This window comes from Pterocles gutturalis, unplaced genomic scaffold (genome assembly GCF_000699245.1).
Source record: "Pterocles gutturalis isolate BGI_N339 unplaced genomic scaffold, ASM69924v1 scaffold53078, whole genome shotgun sequence".
Taxonomy (NCBI): domain Eukaryota; kingdom Metazoa; phylum Chordata; class Aves; order Pterocliformes; family Pteroclidae; genus Pterocles; species Pterocles gutturalis.
The window spans coordinates 1-19,144 of NW_010127668.1; the positions used below are offsets into that span (position 1 = coordinate 1).

At 42.7% G+C, this 19,144-nt stretch overlaps 1 protein-coding gene across 1 annotated transcript; it reads left to right on the plus strand.

Annotated features, from left to right (window-relative positions):
- Positions 1–232: 232 nt before the first annotated feature.
- On the plus strand, positions 233–18,309 carry FAXC (failed axon connections homolog (Drosophila); the record flags this gene model as incomplete). The annotated part of the gene is made up of 4 exons (XM_010079329.1): positions 233–368; positions 5,698–5,894; positions 12,822–13,039; positions 18,193–18,309. Coding segments are annotated over 4 exons (668 nt in total), but the record flags the coding sequence as incomplete, so codon positions are not given.
- Positions 18,310–19,144: the final 835 nt, after the last annotated feature.

The following is a 19,144-nucleotide window of genomic DNA, read 5'->3' on the forward strand; positions in this document are numbered from 1 at the left end:
CTGTTTTGACATTTACCCTTTTTTATCTGTCTGTCCATATATCTATCCATCCATCCGCCACCCTGGCCTGGGTGCTGCTCGCTGGCTCTGGCGCCGGTGAATCAAAAACCTGCAGCAGTCTGTTAAAGGAGGATGTGTGTTGGCTCGGCCAGGGTTTCTCCTTTGTGCGTTCAATGTACTGATGTATCATGCACCTGTTTATTTTTTTAACATTTTGTTTTGTTTTTGACAGGAAAGAGGAAGAGCTGGATTCGAAAGATGCTATCATACTGCATCAGTTTTCGAGGCCTACCAACGGTGTTCCAAGTTTATCCCCTTTCTGTCTGAAAATGGAAACTTACTTAAGGATGGCTGATCTACCCTACCAGGTACATCTGTGCAGTTTTCCTTTATGTTGCAGTTTGCTATGATGTCGTGAAATGCCAAACAGGCGTCCCCTGCCCACCCCACCGCTCCCAGTCTGTCTCACCCAGGGAGATGTAAACACGCACGTACAATGGGGTGGGTAGGCCGGTGCTTTTTTGTTAAATTAGTTAAATTTGGTGTCTAACATTTAAAGATATGAATTGAGTAAGATCAGTCTGGAACAGCTCTAGATTTAACTGGCAAAGCTAAATGAATGTTAGAAGTTAACTTGGCTGGAAATGCTGAAGTGTGGGAGTAGTCTGGAGTTTATATAATGCTAAATAACACCCCAAAACTAAAGTGTAACATTATTTGGTCTTTGAATTTCACCATGCTGAAGAGTCAAGATTAGACAGGTGCAGCTTCTTTTTTTCCTGAAAGCCTTCTCTCTCCATCTCTCCTGGGAAGACATGCTTGCCTTTTGCTTCACCTCCCATTGTGGGTGCTTCCCCTTCAGTGAAGGAAGACAGGTTGCTTTTAGAGGTCGTGAATACTGCTCCTTAATTGTGGCTGGATGCATCCTGTGCCATCTTCTCGCAGGGGATGAAGCCTGAGCTAGTCTGGTGAATGAAAGGAGGGAGAGCAGAAATTTGAATCTAGCAGTCTTGCCTGTTAGTGTCGAGGTTTAGTTGTGATGCTCTGAGTCTGGCGCGCGCTTTGTTGCGGTGTCGGCGAGGTGTGCAGCGTGCAAGCTCTTTGAAACATGGGATGGGTTTCTTTTCTGTTTATGTAAAGCATTGAGTGCATGCAAGATGATACAACAGTAGTGATAAATATAATGGAGATCTTGGTTAGAAGAAACATCTCTCTCTCTTCCCCCCCCCCCCCAAATTATATAAATTTGACACCTAGCTTTGTCTCAGAGACTTGAGCTGTGGGTAAGTAACATGCTCACCCCACGTGGGTTCACGTTGCTTACTGCTACATTCCAAGGTGTTAGGAAGAATGTTTCATTTATATCCAGTGTTTTAAAAAGGAAAAACAACAATATTACAATTTTTTTTACACATTTGTGGTTGATATTCTTTCAGCTTTGTATGTGATTAAAACTCCTTTACATTGGAAGTGAAAGAAAACCTAATTAGTACATTTTGCTTAAGTCCTTAAAAGCCTGAGTTTAATCTTATGATTTGATGGTACTTGAATCAGATACTTAAGAGAGTTAAAGAGGGAGTTTTTCATCCCTTGGGATGTATTTTCCTCATTTAGGTTTACAGAACCTGCAAGATACTGAAGTTCGAACCTGTCATTGGAGCAGCAGGACTTTGTGCACACTGCTTCTCCACCCAGAGTAATTTGGGTAGAAATTTTATGTGTGAAGGGAAAACCATTTTGGTGAGACCTGTTGTCTTTCTAATGGCAGTTGATGCGTCTCAGAGGTTTGCAGTGATCAAAGTTGCTCTGGTGGAGAGTAGTTAAAGCTGCAATATAAAAGATGGTTGTGACAGGATGCGGTCAATTCTAAAAGATAGCGCTGTGTGTTTGTGATTCAGGATGGAGTTGTTTAGATGCTTGGTAGAAGTGAGTCACCCAGCTTTTCAGAGAGAGAGGGATTTCTAGAGGGTCATACTCCCCTCTTTATTTTCTGTACTGAAAGTCAGCATTGCTCTTTGGTATTTTATCTCTCTCTATTCCTACTGTGAGCACACTGAGCTGATGTAGGTCAGCAGGACCACCAGAAGCAACAGTCCTACCTGCAGCGGCTCCCCCTTGTTCCTTCTTGCACATGCTTTTCTGTGCCGGATCAGGCTGGGACGGGCCTGGCCTAGCTGCAGCCATGAAGGTTTAGTTTATTTGTTTTTAACCTGCCTTGGTTCCCCACACGCTCCACGTGCCATGCTGCAGGAGCAGGAAGGGGTCCCACGGGTGCTGGGGACACCAGGTTGCTGCTTTTAGCTGTGCCAGCTTATACGGGCTTGAGGTCTTTGTGGGGTTACTGACCCTATGTTTTAAAGGTGGGTTTGGTGGAGCTAAGCTTATGAACTGAGGATGCAGCTTTTTTTTCCAGAAGAGTCAGATTCTCTTTCTGTCTTTGTGTTAGGGGTATGGTGCTGCTTTCAGATCCACTGGGCAGAGGAAGGTACGGATGCTGCTGAGGGATTAAGTGGGAGGGGAGCCAGCAGGCAGTGCCATTGTCAGATGGAGTTGTGAAGTTTCCTATACTCGGACTACCTGGAGAATTTTATTTTGTTCTCTTGTGGCTGTGTTACCTGTAGGATGCTGTAGGTGACAGAGACATCCGATGGCCACCTCCCCAATGGCAGCGGAGTGGGTGTGTAGGGAGGGCACGGCCTGATGCAGGGGGAAACACCTTCCCTGGGGAGGGGATGCTCTGAAGGGAGGGTTGTGAAATGGGGTAAAGAAAAGGCAGTGGGGTGGTCAGACTGCTTTTACTCTTTTGATTCCTTGTGTTTATGCTTTGTTATAGTGTGGAAGACTATTGAGTAACGTGCTGTGTGTTACACATGCTTTAATGGCATGTGAGAAGTGGAACTGGGTGACATACACCTACCTTACTCTCATCTGAATTTCCCCCAGTAGATGCGCTCTTGTAATGTGCTTACGTTTTCTTGAAGCTGCCTTTCTAGGTGCAAGTTCTCCATCAAAAATAATTTGGGCAGTCCCACCCTGTCTGGGCTGTCAGTATCTAGCTCTTTTAAAAATGTTTGATGCTTTTCTTGGTAAAGCTTGCTTTGAAAGAGCTCATTCTGAGTGCCTGTGAAGATCTTTTGGGTGTTCCTTGACTCCCTCACAAATATGAAGAGCTGAGCATTTATGTAATCCGATAAATTAGCACAGCAGAAACGTGCTGTTTTCGTGCCAGGTCTGTGAAGATCGTAGCCTCCTTGGGAAGAGACATGAGTAAAAGTAAAAGCATAAGCAGCAGTAACTGAAAATGTGGAACTGAATTTCTTCTGGATAGTACTATAAAATTACCCCGGAAGTGCTCTATGCCATTCTGTTTATAAGTTCCTCTGTAAATGAAGTTCTGGGGAGCTCCTGTTGTTACTTTACAATGCTGCATTTAAGTTAAATGTACTATGAGTTATGAGGGGATATTTTGTTTCGTTGTTATGGGCTTTTTTTAAGGATAATACCATAGCTTTTCCCTGCTGGAAACAATTTGCAGGGAAACAATTTTTAAGTGGACAACTGATAAATATTTCATGGCAATTAGTAGCAGCCATGAAAATACTGAGGTTTCAAGCCTAAAAATACCTATTTGAGAACAGTGGATACAAGAACAATATAATAGATTCGTCAAGAGACTAAGGTTTTCTAAGGTCATTGAAAGATGTTTCCTATTTTGTTTGAGAAACTGTATGTAATGAAAGATGAAAATCCTGAGAAGGCTTTTTAAAGTTTCGGTAAACCAACTTTGCTGTAAGAACCTTAGCTCTCATTTGTGGTTTTGAGAATGGGATATTAATGCAGTACTAACAAGTTTTTATGCAATGTGCTTTTCTATATTATATATATGTGCTTGAAGAAATGTGCAGTTGAGTAATAAGAACTCGTTTCTTTTCTGGGTTGGAAATGAAGTGGACTATAGTGATTGCAATATGTAATAAACACATCTTCAAGTCTAGTAGCTTCTGTAAAGCGTGTTTGTGCACAAGAAGGGAAATCTCAAAGGGTTTAACAAAGAGTAAGCCAGCAATGCTCAGTGCCATATAGACACACTGTGTAGTTCCAGGATAAGCTTATGATTCTATAGTGAATTTGTAATGAAAAATTATGGAAACCTATTAGTCAGTCTGAGTGCTGAAAGAGCCTTTTTGCTGAAGGAAAGCGCGGAAGGTGGAAGGACAGGCCAGTGCTCTCCTTTCAGTTTCAGGTGTTCAGCAGTTTTAGAGTTTCTCCCGTGGACCAGAGTAAAAACCTCCATGTCACCCACATGTGTAAGCAGGGTTGATTCAGTTGCTTTATTCGCCCATGCAGGGGTGCAGTAGATGAGACATTATATAATCCAGTGTTCCTACCGTGCTATTTGTTTGGGCAGAAATCCCAGAAAAGGCTACTAGCCAGAAGGCATTGTTTTCCCAGCAGCGTTACTCGTGTCATCTGTTTTCATCCACAAGGGAAGAGCCTCTGGGAATGGCCACAAGTTCGTAGTGCATTGCACATCCGCGTTTTGAGCAGTAGCCAGGATGCTGTGCTCTCAGACTGAGCTGGAGGCGTGTTGCGGTGTGTGCTCCTTGCTGCGAGAGGACCTTAATCCATCTTTAGTGGATTCAGGAAGGGTAAATACTTGAGACCCAAACAGGTCAGTCCAGAACTGCTAACCCTGAACCTCCAGCAATTAGGAGATAGATCATGAAATGCTTAGAGTTGAGTACCAAAGACTGAGTGCAGAGCCTTTATTGTGAGCCTTTATGGTTCGACTTTCTGAGCTAGGATTTTCATTCATTAAATAACAGGATGTGAGCATGGGAATCATAAGAAAGGAAGAAAGTTCTGCCTCATGTCTCTGCCTTCAGAAGTAAGAGAAAATTGAAGTCAAATGTCTGATCATGTTTTGAAAGCCAGCAATTCCTCTCGTGTTTGTCAGAGGAGGCATAAATTCTCTAATCTCTGTGTTTCACCTTCTCCAGCTGTAAAATGTGGAAAATACATTGCTACTTCTGTGTGAGTGCTACGCTGAGCAGGTAACACCAGTATTCACAATGCACTGCGGCTGGGCTCTTGGAGACCCAGTTGTAACAAGCGTGTCTGTAAATGTATGAGATTTCCGAGTTATGAAGTTGCAGAAGCATATGTAAAGGCAGATCTCCCTCCTGCCCACTGAAGGAATGATATGCCTTTCATTACATGTGTTTTATCCTTGGAGGTAATGCAGCTGTCTGAGATAGGTAGTGAATTAATCTTGATAAAATATGTTTAACGTGAAAAGTACTGCTCTGTGCAAGAGCCAAATTTAGGTGTCAGTCTGGTCATTAAAAACTTGTTTTGAATAACAAACCAAATCTTCCGGGAGACCTGAGCATCTCCAACCCCTTAAACAACCTGGGCACTTAAATAATATTACATTAGGTGGCATCTGACATAAAAGTGTGTAATGCCTTGCAGGACCTGGAAATAAATCTGAATTGTCATATAGGGTAAAGCTGTTGCTCTGATCGAACAGGTACCGCTAGTCTGGAGTATTAGTTAAAAAAAAAAGTTTGTTGGATAATGTTGCCTTTAAAAACACACAATATTTTAAAAGCTTTATTCTCATTGAAACAAAACCTGAAGGGCCTTTTTTGTCTGTTTGTTTACTTGGTTGTTTTTTGTTTTTTTTTTCCTTAGAACTATTTTGATGGAAAACTTTCCCCTCAAGGGAAAATGCCTTGGATTGAATACAATCACACGAAAGTATCTGGCACTGAGTTCATTATTGACTTTTTGGAAGAGAAACTTGGAGTGAATTTAAATAAACACCTTGGTCCACATGAAAGAGCTGTTTCTAGGGCTGTGACAAAAATGGTGGAGGAGCACTTGTACTGGTAAGCTTGCATGGCAAAGCTGTGTTCTTGTGCTGTCAGATCTGACCCTCCACTCGTGCCTGGATGTGAATGCTTATTTTCTCTTGCTGAAAGCTTGGGTGCCCAATGACTGATTTCATGACACTCTTCACCCTAGAAAACTGCTGCTTCTTTCTGTGTATGCTAGTATGAGCAGGGGGAAATTCCCCTGAAAAGTTGTTATGCTGTGTAAGCAAGGTAAGGAGTCAGGCCCATCGCATCGAGCTTTACAGAGGGGAGCAGTGGTGGGCTGTTCCTCTGTCCTGTTTCATGTGACCTCCGTGTAGGAACAGCGTTGTTAATAAAGAGCGAAAAATCAAGATGTCTGAATACATTTATGGGTTAGGAGGCGCAGGGGAACAAATTCAGCATTTGTAGTGAATCTGGAATATTGTGTTCTTACAATTATTGATTTTAAGTATCTGTGTGTGCAATTACAGTATGGATTATTGCCTTTCCTATAACGCAGGATACTCATGTTAATGTGTATTGTTGACAGCACTGGCGGTTGATAGGATAAAGTGTTAATCACAGTGTCCTGAGCAGCTGAAGTATATATATGAATGGAAAACATAAATATAACCTTGCTGGTACTTTATGCATTTTACTGATTTCTTTGAAAATAATACCTGTGATTTCCCTCACACTTTAAATTTCAGTCCTTTTTAAGTGCCCTTTCCAGTCCAGATTTGTAGAAGTAGCAGGTGGACATGGCATCTTGGATGATGCATTGGCTGCCTCAGCAGGCACAAGGCTTTTTCCTAACGGTTTCCTTTCTAGCATGTGTTTAAGTCCTTGTTGTGGTGTCTTGCATTTGTGTTGTACTTTTTTTCCTTCAAAACAATGTATGATTTAAACTGGATGCATTTACCTGCTTTTTCTTTTACCTTGTGATCGAAGATGAGCAGCAACATGGGTACACATAGTTCTTAAAAAATTATTCAGTTTTTCCTGGGAATAATGTTGCCATTCAGTAGGCAGATTTAAATGATACGGTTTAGAAATGTAATCCCTGCCTTCCAAGAAGTGTGACCACTAATTATACCCATTGGCAGTGCCATAGCCTCAAAAATCTGATTCAAGTAGCCTGCAAATGTAACTTTTTTTTTGTTTTTTGGCTCATTTCCCCCCCCTCAGTTATTATACCTGCCAAAGGGAAGATGAGGCCTTTTAATCCCCTAATGCTCCATCTCCTTGCCTTAGTGTCGATTGTTTTGCGGTCCATAGACTTAACTGCTTTAAATGTAACATTACTGGATGACAAGTGTATACCACTGTTGTGTCTCAATTACAAATCGTGCTCTCCTCTCTGAAGCTGTTGTCTGTCCATCCAGGCTCCCTCTGAGCTGACTTAGCACTGCTGGGCATGACATAGGGGAGCATGGGGGACAAGTATTCAGGTGCTGACCGGAGGGGGTGGCACTGAAAAGTGCGGACAAAGCTAGCCCAAGTAAGAACAGAGATGTACATGCCTGGCTGTATATCCCTGTTGCCTTTTCCTGTTTAGTCACACAGTTGAGTTTCCCTAAGGCATGCATTTTTTGGTGCAGTGTAGTAAAAGAATCCAGCTGTAAGTCTTATTGTGTGTCCCTGCTGTGTGGCGGTACCAGAGGCTTGCTCCTTTGGTGAGGTTACACCATGCCGATTCTCGGAGCTAGGCAAAGCCTGAGCTATGAGGCATTGCAGGTGTACCACTGTAATTCCTGCATAACAACTTTGACCATCGTGTAGTTACACCAAGATAAAACCAGCCTTTAGCTGTGTAGGACCGTGTTTCTCCCTGACAGCACTGCGTCTGTGGTTGTGGGATCACATCGGTCCTTGAACCTGACCACCTCCCACCAGGGGCTTAATGTTTGTTCATGGTGTCCTCAAGTCCCACGGTAAGGAATTTTTAATGGTGATAGCCTTTCTGCAGAATAACATTTATAAAATCGAGCCTCCAAAGCAATGACATAAAATGTGATTCATACTGTTTCATTGCCAGCAGCATGCAAAGTAGTTTCATCATAAATAAGTGATACTGTAGTGCATTTAAAAGAAGCAAAGTACATCCTGTGGTGTGCTGTCTCTGGATGGAGCTAATCCTGGTGGGTGCGCAGCATCTCCTGAAACATTTAGCTTTTGCTAAGGTAATTGATCATCTTCACCAATTAGTGCCTCTTACAGGTGGAAATTGCTGCTCTTGCTGGAGTGGAGAGCAGTGCAGGGCCATTGTGAACCTTGGCCTCTAGACACCCTGCCTCCGCCCCAGGCTGCTGTACCTGTCGGTTCAGGCAGAAAGACAGCAAGTGAGTGAGAGTACCTATTTTTGTGCTGGGATTAGAGCATGTTTCCAGGATGCACAAGACTGATTTGGAGCTGGCACTGGAACTCCTGTCCCTGGAGAATGCCATAACTATCAGTTTTTTGCTATGTTTAAATCAGCAAAAGAAAAAAAGCCTGCTAATCTGAATGGGTATTGGGCCGAGTCAGGGAAGAGGAGGTGGAAGTGGACCGATTTTGTGGCTCTTGCTCCAGGTCCTGGATCCAGTGCCGAGCTCTGTCCTCTGCTAAAGGCTTGGCTGGGGTCACCTCCACTGCCTGTGGTGACCCATGGGCCCTCAGGAACCAGTGGGGCACCCACAGCTATCTTCAAGATGCGTTGAGTTTTTAGTGTATCTGCAGCACGTTCCTGGCATTGGACCTTTGTGTAAGACAGGCTGGAGGATGTCAGATTCTCGCATCCTTCTGGCACTGGCATGGTGGGCTTGGCGGCACATCCAGCATTCAAACCAGGCAGCTCCTGGTTCCTGGAGGGCTAGCAGTCACTGCAATGTGCTTTCTGGCACTTTAATCTCAGGAGGGGGATCTCATTTCGGTGACACTAATTTGCTTAGTGAGAACCTAAAGCCTTGAGTATGCAGCTTAACCAAACTAGCCCATTAGGTTGCTTTAGCTGTATTCTCAAACACAACTGTAGTGATTTATAAGTGTGTGTGTATATATATACACATACATACATATTTAAATAATTTCTTGCTTTCTCGTTCAAGAAGGCTCTGTAAACATCAGATATGTGATGCGTGCTTGAAGTACAGGAAAAGCATGGTATGAGAATACAAATGAATCCGACTTTGTTGGGTTTTCAGACTTGCCATGTATTAAACATAAAATATGTTTATAAATATGTTTAAGTACATCAAGCCAATTCTAAGAGCGACGTCTCTCCTGCTATTAACAGTGATGAAGTCTGCATGCCAGTGGCAGTTTAAAAGCCAGTTGCTCTGGGACGGTGCACAGTGGGTGGGGTTTCTACAGCTGATTCTGGAATGAATTTGTTATAATCCCTTGTATATCAAGAAATTCCACCCTGTACAGGTTCAGATAGGAAAAATAACTCCCAGTTCACATCCTTGTGAACACTTCCCCCATGGTTTGATGTTCAGACGGTTTGGGGATAATCAGGCAAGCTGCTGCTGATGAGTCACTTTCTTCATCTCCTCTCCTGATTTATGTATTGAGGCCAAAGCTGCTGTTTTGTTTAGACTTCAGATTTGCTTCACCCCTGCAGCATTGCTCTTTAATGCGTTATTGTTTTATTTATACTCTAAGATTTGTACAGATGTGCTGGCACAAATGGGAATGTTAATGTTTCCCAAAATGCTCAGTTTAGGCCAATATTTAAAATAATTATGTCATCCTATAAATACTAACTGTAGTTTGAAATGTATAATTATGCTGAAGTAGGTTATGTAGACTTTCTGGCATTTCCTAACCTTTTGTAATGTTGATATTACTCTAGTAATGTAGTCTGAGCAGAGGGATGTTGGTTGGGATTAGATGCAGAGGAGCATGTTTTGGTCGGAAGCACAGATTAATGAACCTTTGAATAGAATTTTTTTAACACAATGCTTGTAAAGCCAGTTTTAAAAGTGCTTTTAACTGTCTCTCTGAATCTGAGCCTGCTTTTTTCTTTGCTTTTGCTTGCTCAGGACCATAACATTTTAGAAGGAAACTCTGTGGTTGTCCATTTAGCTGCCCTCATTGCCCATGTAAATTTGAGATTTGAGACATGTGACAACTTCAGTCATTCAAAGTGACAAGCAGATGTTTTAAGATTGTTCTTGCTGGCTTAGCCTAAGCAGGATTACTAATGTCCTGTGCAGTTCTGCTCTTCCTGCATTGCTGTCCTGATTGTTAAATACTTGATCTGATCTCTGCCTCTTCCAGACCCAAAGACCTTCATCTCCAGAGCATGCGAGTGCTAGGGAAATGTATTTTTGCTTTAAAGTGTGGGCTAATTAGCTTTGTGGGAAACCTTGTTCATCCTGTCTCATGAAATTAAAGCCATCCTGGATGTAGTTGATCATTCTTGGTGAGGTGCCAGTTCGCTGGTGTCGCTGGAGTGAACCATAGTGATGGCAAGCCCATAGGGCTGTTAGTCTTGTGTAACTGGGGTAACTTTTAGAAAATGCTGCAGCAGAGTCTCTCTTCTTTTTCTGTTTTGTTTCAGTTTCTTTTTCTTGTTGTCCCTCTCCGTGGCCAGGTCTGTTGTCCTAAAGCAACTAAGTTGTGTTGCACCATTGCCGGGTGAAGCTGGTCAGTCCCGTGCTGGGGAAGGGTGGTCTTTGCAAGCAAGACATGCAGCAGTGCTCACAGAGAGCAGGTTTTTCTTAACCATATTCAAGTAATAAATAATAACTTACAAATATAGATCGTATTTGTAATTATTTCACAGAGTTTGCATCAAGACCAAGTTTTTCTTCCCCAAGGGAAGCTCAAGGGATGTTGTCCTTTCCCAGGCCTGTGAAACACAACTACTGAAATGTTCTGCTCTGTGGAGCACCCTTATGCTTTCAGCCCAGTCTTCTTTCCATCCTTCTTAAATCCTGTTTTACCTTTGTTCCTGGTGCAAGGCAGTCCTGCTCTTCTAGCCAAAGTTGCCACTTCCGGAGTTTCAGTAGCTGTTTACTCCTGTGCTTGCTGGCTTCATGTTCCCCTTTTGTGCTGGTGCCTGTTGCTAAATCTGGCTTTGTTTCAAACTCCACTGTGCTGAAACCAGCCCAATGACTTGAGTTGATCCATCCATTTTGAAAAACAAGGATTGTGCAGAACACCCCCATTCGAAGAGTGATACTGAAGCGTGTGAAACATCAGCGGGATGCTTTTGTCGTATTGATACAGTGCAAGAGGTTGTGGAGAAACCTCTTGAGGACAAAAGCCATCGGAAACATAGCAGGCGCATTTTTGTTCTTCACTGTTCGTGCATTTATAGCAAAACCTACACATGCCTCACTGTTACAGACTTTAATGAAATCAATTTGAGCAGAAAGCATTGTCCTGCAGTGGACAATTTTTAAATGCCTTCCGCTTGCTCTGTTGGGAGCATTCTAAATTTGACTGTGAGTGTATTTTTTTTTTCTTTGGCTGTTATGCCAAATATTCTCCTTTTTCCTTATGTTATTAGTAATTCAAGTAAAGAATCTGTGGAAACTTAAAGATTAGAACATTTCATGGTGTAAACATAGTTGTTCCTTGATGGTACTGCTGAATTCAACTTCTGTTCGTGACATAAACATGCATTTAAAAAAAAATTCACAGGAGTTTTCCAGGAAATACTGTTTTATTGTCTTTTCCTTTCTTAAATTAGGTGATCCATATCAGCACTAAGGAAATTATGTGCAATTAGAAATATGTACAATGATGAAACTAAAAAAGTTGAACTCTGATCGTATTGGAAACACTTGATCATTAAGTTAACATTTACTTATGTGAACTTGCAGCTTTTGATATTTCAACTTTTTGATCTAGCTTCCCTAGTTTATCATGTCTCCATGAGCCTGTTTTCATATGATCTCAAATTTGTAAATCCACTTTTAGATTTTTCAGCTTGGAAGTTGCTACGAGCATAATGGAATGGGGGTATCAAACCCCAGTGTTTCTGAGACACTGTTGGCGTCTTATGTTTGTCATGTCTACCTTGAGATGTCTTTAGCCCTTTTTCCGACATCCCTTGAACTCGGTGGAAAAAGTCATGTGGTCTTTTGGGTTTCTTCATAATGTCAGAAGATGCCAGATAGTAAAAAAGTTAATGTTTCTTTTTTTCATAAGTTTCTTGAGTAGCAACAGCAAGAGATCTATTTTTTGTTAGACTACAATAGTAATAAAGAACAAAAAGCTGGTAAGACAAATTTTTATAAAAGGACCTTTCAAAATAATAATATATTAGCCATTCAATAAAGCTGAAATACAGCCCAAAATACAACAGAGTCATTTAGAAATATCTCTCTCATAAAATCAACATTTTGAAGAGAGGAAAAAGTACAGGAGAAAACTAACACAATAGCCACCACCCCTTCCTTTTTTAAATTTTATTTTTAAAAGATTGTGTAATTGTTAGTTTCTGAGGAGAGCAGAGATCTTCTGAAAAATGACTGCTACAATATTTATGTTGGGGCAGAGTTACTGGTTGGCTAAGTTTCAGCAGTATAGAAAGGAAGGAGAACAGGTTGGTGGGAAAGGTTGGTTTCTTTATGGACTGTGTTGTTGTTTTCCCCAGGTCTGTGCAGTTGATCATCTTTAGCTAATAAATCCTTTTGGCACTGCATTTTGTTATGCAACTTTAGCAGAATTCTTCAGCTTTTGTTTTATATTTCAGTGTGAATCTCATTTTCTCTTGAAGTGAGTAGTGATTTATTGAGAGAATAAGCACTGGGAAGTCTGCATAAGTATTGCAAAGTCAGTTTTCTCTGCTGTCACTCTGCGTTGCATCAGGGTCTGCTCTTTATTGGAAACTACCTCTCCATCAGGGCAGTGAGCGCTCGGCTTTAAGAAAGCTCGCTGCCTAACCTTTGTGTAAACCTTTGCAGGGTAGTGATGGGCTGTCTGGGTATTGCACTGCTATAACTTATTTTCACATCTTTCTAGGACTTTAGCTTATTGCCAATGGGTGGAAAATCTTCATGAGACGCAAAAGATGGTTTCACTTTTTGGCCCTTTCAGCGACTTGCTGAAGTGGATCCTCTGCCATCTGACCAAAGGGATCGTGAAGCGGGAAATGTACGGCCATGGCATTGGTCGCTTCTCAGAGGAGGAGATGTACACGCTGATGGAGAAGGACATGCGGACTCTAGCAGGCCTCCTGGGTAATGTGCAGCGAGTTACGCGCGTTCTGTTTGTTCACAGCTTGCTGTCCACAGGATGAAATTGACTGCAGGTGCTTCCTGGCAGCTTGGTCACACACACAAATAATCTCATTTTGTCAGTAGGTAGAGTCCGCACTGCTGCTGTCATTCAGTGCCACCCTCGCTCTGGCAGGGATAGTGTTTCTTTCCCCGCTGTTTGCTACTGAATTGTGTCTCTAGCTTTCTTCTCTGAGCACTAGGTAGGTGTATATAGATGAGCAGAATGTGGCCTGAACATCATTTTGCTGTGTGAATTTAGGAGAATGTTGCGCTTAGTTCTGCAAATGAAACCTTGTATTTATATTTTGGAGGGTCTCATTTTTTCTTCATGGGACTCACAGCTGTTTGATAGATCGTTATGAGGCTGCCATTTGAAAACCCTTTGCAGATGTTATTTTGATGAGCTGCACTTTGTTGTATTTGGTTGGTGTTAACAGCTTTATTCAAAGCTGCTAGTAGGAGATGGATCTGTGTTGTCAAAAAGAGATAACAATATTGGGCTTCTGTGTAAAATTTGCATTTTGAGGAATTGGTTTGAGGCAGATTGTGACTTCCTGTGACTGTAGAGTTTTCTGTAACTTTGTTTTCTGAAACAAACCTGCTGAATTGCTGGACTGGGAGCAAGGTGGAATAAAGACACGTGATGCCTGCGTGCAATGGGCACAGGGAAGATTTATTGACAGCTCCTTTTGTGTCAGCACTTTCTCATGCTGTATTTTGTTTGTTGACAGAAAAAGTTACCTGTTCTAGTGCCTCTTCAAGGAAAACCTGGTTTTGGAGCTTAAGAGGTCCCTTTTCTTTTTGGGGGAGGAAGGGAGGGAGCAGCTCATTTTAGAAGAAGAGGTCTGGGCACATCTGCTGCAGAGCTGAGGCCAGCTCAAGGTGCCCTCAACTGTGGGATTAGTGTTCCTGTAGCTTGAGGTTGGCACCATGTGGCTCCGTGTATGTCGCAGAGAGGAATGGGGTTGGGACAGAAGCTGGAGCAAGTTCAACCTATGACTTGGGAGCTCAAGCAGAGCCTTCTGGTTCTGGCTGGACAACGCTGACAGGCTGAATGGAGCATCAGTGGACGTGTCTGTGCTAAAGTAATTCCTGTCTGCCAAGAGTAGATGTAGCCTTCAAGAGAAAAAGGAAACAACTTCCTTGGTACCTGTGGAAGTCTCCTGGTTTGCTTATTTGAAGTCTGCATCCTTCTGTCTCTGGAGCCTATACTGACACTCAGATTTGTAGAATTTTGAGTTCAAAGGGATCATTAAAGCATCTAGACTCGTCTTTATGAATCAGACTGCTTGGTTGCTGTCTTGAGGCCTGTGTCTTTTTTCTGGCTGAAGCATGTCTTTCTAAAAGGCATCCAGTTTTAATTATGAGATTTCAGCGGGTGGAGGTGCCACCACTTTTGTTAGTAATTGGGGGCAGATGTTAATCACCATCAAAATCTGCTCAAAACCTGACCTGTTTCAAACTGGAGTTCGTGCGATTCCAGCCTGCAGGCAGATGCTCCTTCTAGTTCTTCCTCCCTCCCTGGGTGACCTGGGTGATCTCCTTGTGAACGTAAATGCTGTAATCAAACAGTCTCTTACTTTTGTTTTTTGGTGGGAAAAATCACTGGAAATCCTAAAGGATAAGGTGTTTTCTTCACTGTATCAATTTTTTTTAATTGTGTGATACATATGTTATCAGCAGGGGTTTTATTTTTACTTCCAGATTACTGATGAGAATGTTGTGCCTTGTGTACTTGATGGGCATTGGCTTTATTGCTATTATTTTACTACATTAGCAGCTGAATATTATTCAGTTTTACATCTTCCCCTCTGAAATGGATGTTAGATTAGTCAGTGTGCAGTAACGTGAATCATTATGTTTGCTCTTTTGATTATTGGTCTTGTTTTCTGTAATTGTATTGATTTTTCGTCAACACTAGCGTTCTCAAGTTTTCTCCAGCCAGTTCTTTATGGTTGGGTGTAGAAACTTTGACCTCTGGGTAGCAGTATCCTGGGATGGCGACAGGAGGTGCAATAAGGACTTCTTGCCTGGCTGGAGGCTCTCCTGTTTGACAGAGGGAAGGAAAAGGCGGTCAGCCAGACTACTGAGTGCACAGAAATCTTTGTGAGATTCCCCTCCGCGTATATGTGCCTATGTGTTTTCCCAGAAGAGGAAGCAGTTGGGATTTTGGCTGTTAATTAGAGGGCAATCTTAAGAGCTTGAAAAGGATGCCTGTCATGCAGAACAGCTGCATATACCAAACTGTAGCTGTCAGCCATCAGGCATATAAGATTAATTTAATGTTCCCCATTTTTTAAGAGACCATTCACATGGGAACAAGAATAATTTTTAAATTCCAAGTGCTGCTTCCAGAGAATGACAACTTGGCAGCTGCTGGGTCTTGTGACACTCATTTTGACATTCCCAGTCACATCCTGGGTGCTTTTTTACTTATTTTCATTTCTGAAAATATTTTTTTTCTTCTCCCATGTGCCTATTTCCCTAACAGACTCCTCAAGATCTCTTATAAACATGGAGATTGGAACTAATCCTCCTGTGGTGGATTAGCCTGCCTTTTTGGTATCATCTTGCTCTCTGTCCTGCAGTCTTTAAACCACAAATGTAATTTCCTTGAGTTATAGTAGTTTCCTACTCCTGGTAGTAGTGTGGAGGGGAACTGGGCATATGAACTGGCAATATATAAAAATAGATATTTTGGTAATTATTTAAAAGATGCGAATGAGTGAGCAGTGCCCATAAATCTCTCGGTACCCTCTCAGCTGTCTGCCTGTCTCAGGCTTTTGGCTAAATGGGGATTTTGAGCAGGGAATTGCAGGGCAGCATCTGCCCGAACCAGCTTTTGAAAAGCATTTGGTATTTTGTGGAGGGCAGGAGGGCTCAGAGCTGAAACAGAGAGGTGAGACTAACCTGAACGCAAGCCTCTAATGCTGGTTGAAATGCCTTGCAGCAGCCTGTGTGGGGTGTGCGTGCTGATGTGGAAGGATGCAGGTCTTCTGCCAGCCCTGCGTCTCATAGATCTGTCTGTTGCCGTGGTTTCTTGACCCAGTGCTGAAGTAGCTGCTTTTGAATCCTCTGGTGCACACATTCATAAATAGTGGAGCTGTGTGCTGTCAAGTCCCTGGGCTGTACAAGTTTGATCCAAGTCCAGTGTAACCAGATGATTGCATTTCTGTTGGGCTAGCCAGGGGATGCAGTGGGGTGTTTGAGATTATTAGCACTATGGCAGCAGCGGTGTGACAGGCGCTGTGTCATCTGGGATAAGACTAAGACACTGGGAGAGGTCTGTCAGAAAGTCTTCTGGAAAAAACATTACACTGAAATTTTTGGGAACAGATTGGAACTGGTAGAGGGGAATTTGCCTGGAGGCTGAGTTCTGTGGTGCAGGACGACCTAAAACCAGATTTACAGTTTCATGGAACCACAGCTCTATTTCCTCCTCTTCCCCTTTGTTTCCACGCACCTGAAGGTGCAGGTGTTGTGCCTGGGGAGCCACTCTGCTTGCAAAAGAGGGGAATGGTTCAGCCCTCGCTCGCTGCCTGCCTTATTGTAGCAAGATGGAAATGGCAATATTACTTCCTAGAACAACATCCCTGTGGATCAAGTCTCAGACCTGGTTGTATGGTGCTAAATTCCTAGTGTTGGCATATAAGTGTGGTTTGGGGACCAATTTTTGAGCTAGTTTTGAGATCGATGAATGCAAGGCAGCACGTAAATACCAAAAAGACACAATATTTACCCTGTACGTAGTTTTTCAGACAATGTAATGGTGAAAGAAGGAGCTGGGGAGAGTTAACTCCATGTTAAAATTACAACTGACAGGCTAGAGAGGGTTATTGTTACTGGTTCTTCTTGAGCACTGCTTTGCTACACTATAGGGGAGGCAGATGACAGCATTTGTTGCACTGTACTCTGGAATTTGGTGCATTTTACTGCTCGACAGTTTTTCTAAACTCGCTCAATAGCCCTGACGTTTAATAACCTGCTGAATTATAGGCAGCTTATATTGCGCAGGTGAAGAATGTCCTGGGGAGATGGGATAACTGGATTTGGAGAATTAAATTATGTACTGCATTTCACAGAGTTTATAGCGCTTTGGGCCAAGGCAGGGACAGTGCAACCATCTAACCTGACCTCTGCAATACTGTATGGTTCACCTGCGTGCCCAAAGTGCGGTCTTCACTCCAGTTCTCATGCCTGTGATGAGGAAACAATTTTATACTGGATATTTCTTTGCGAACAGTGGTTTTGAAACGTGATTTTTTTTCCCTGTCTTAGGTAGTTATTAGTCTCTTTGTGCTGTGGTGGCCACTTGGGACCATCACGGCACTGAGGTGCCCAGAGAGGTAAGGAGAATAGCGATGCGGAGCAGACACATCCCTCCTCTGGACCAGGCCAGTCCCAAGAGGCCTGCCTGCATGCTGATGTGCCTGTGTTTGGTCCCTGCCAAGTAGCAACCAGTGTTTGGGGATGGGGGCACCACACTGGTGGTGTGTGGGGGCACCTCTGCCTATGGCTGTGTCCTCCTCCCGGAGATGCAGGTCATCTCTGAGCAGCCGCTGCCAGTCTGACCTGTGCATCGGTTTCAGCCTGAACAAGTGGTGGGAGAGGACTTTCTTTTTTCATGTGATCAGATGAGTAACCTGAAACTGGATCTGCGCACACGAGAGATACAGGGTGACCAGCGTCTTTCAGCAAGTGCATTCATGATTTCAAACCATGGCTGAATGATTTTGGGTTTGCACCAAAGGAGAAAATCATGCTTTCAGGCACCTGCTGGCTGCAGAGAAGTTTTTAAATGCAGCAGAACCAGCACAGTGTATATACACTGCCAGCTGTGACAAGCAGAGGAGGTTACTTGGCCAGTGGTGGCTCTGTAATTGACCTAGTTGTAGAAGTGGTGAGTGCAGGGGAAGCTGCAGAAATGAAAAAAATAGCAACAGCTTTTGGACGGTATTCAACATTGAATCCCTGTCTTTGAACCAGTGAACCTTTTCAGCTAAATTGTTAAAGTAAAAAAAAAATGCTAAAGATGTAAGCAGGGAATTTTTAATTTTTTTTTAACTGAGGAGAAGTGACATCCAGTTGAGAAATATTTGCTGTTGTATTTACAGGGGACAAGAAGTACATTATGGGACCAACGGTTTCCACTGTTGATGCCACTGTCTTTGGGCATCTGGCACAGGCAATGTGGACATTACCAGGGACTCGACCAGAGAGACTAATCAAAGGTAAGAAAGCTTAAGTGATCTCTGATGAAGAACTCGTGGTGGCATTTGCTGTGTTTGAACTTGGAGCACCTTGTAAGGACATTTGAAGACTGCAGCAGTGCTTCAGCTGCATCACAGGCTGTTCTTGCCTTTGATGTAGCATTTTGTATCCTGTAATGTTGTCTTCCGTTGAAAATTCTTGTTTTCTCTTTAGTGTTCCACATGGTAATTGTTTCTGTTCCTGTACTTTACCTTTTCCCTGTTTAACATAGTGAAGACTGAATGCCTCTGACGAATGAATGTTGGGTGAAGTATGGGAAGACAGAAGCCATGAGCCATGAGTAGTTTCATTGACGGTAGAACTGCAAGGGCTATTGTCCCACTGAAATTACAGCCTTTGCTGTTATGAAGATGCTGGACAAGGAAAAAGTCCATCCTGACTTTCGAGTCACTGTGTTTTTGAATAGATTGGAAACCAGCATACCCTTCCCATCCACACATTTTTTTCTTTTTTTCTTGTGGGCTCATATAGGCATATGAAAGTATCTTTGCATCCCTTTTCAGAATAAAACCATGCAGTGTGAAAAATGGGAAGAGCTAAGGATGAAAACGATATAAAATAGGTGTAAAATGAACGAATCTGACCTCTAGATCTACTTTGTACAAGAGGGAGCTCCTAAAGCAACAGTTAGGAGGCATAGACTTGCTCATTATTAAAACTTTGAGGAAAAAAATACTTGAGATGAGGACATAAATATTGTCTATACAGTTCTTCCACTTGATGTCTGGGGAATCACAGATGAAATTCTGAAGGGTCTGTGGCTTTCAAAAGGGAATACTATGTTAGCTGAACTAG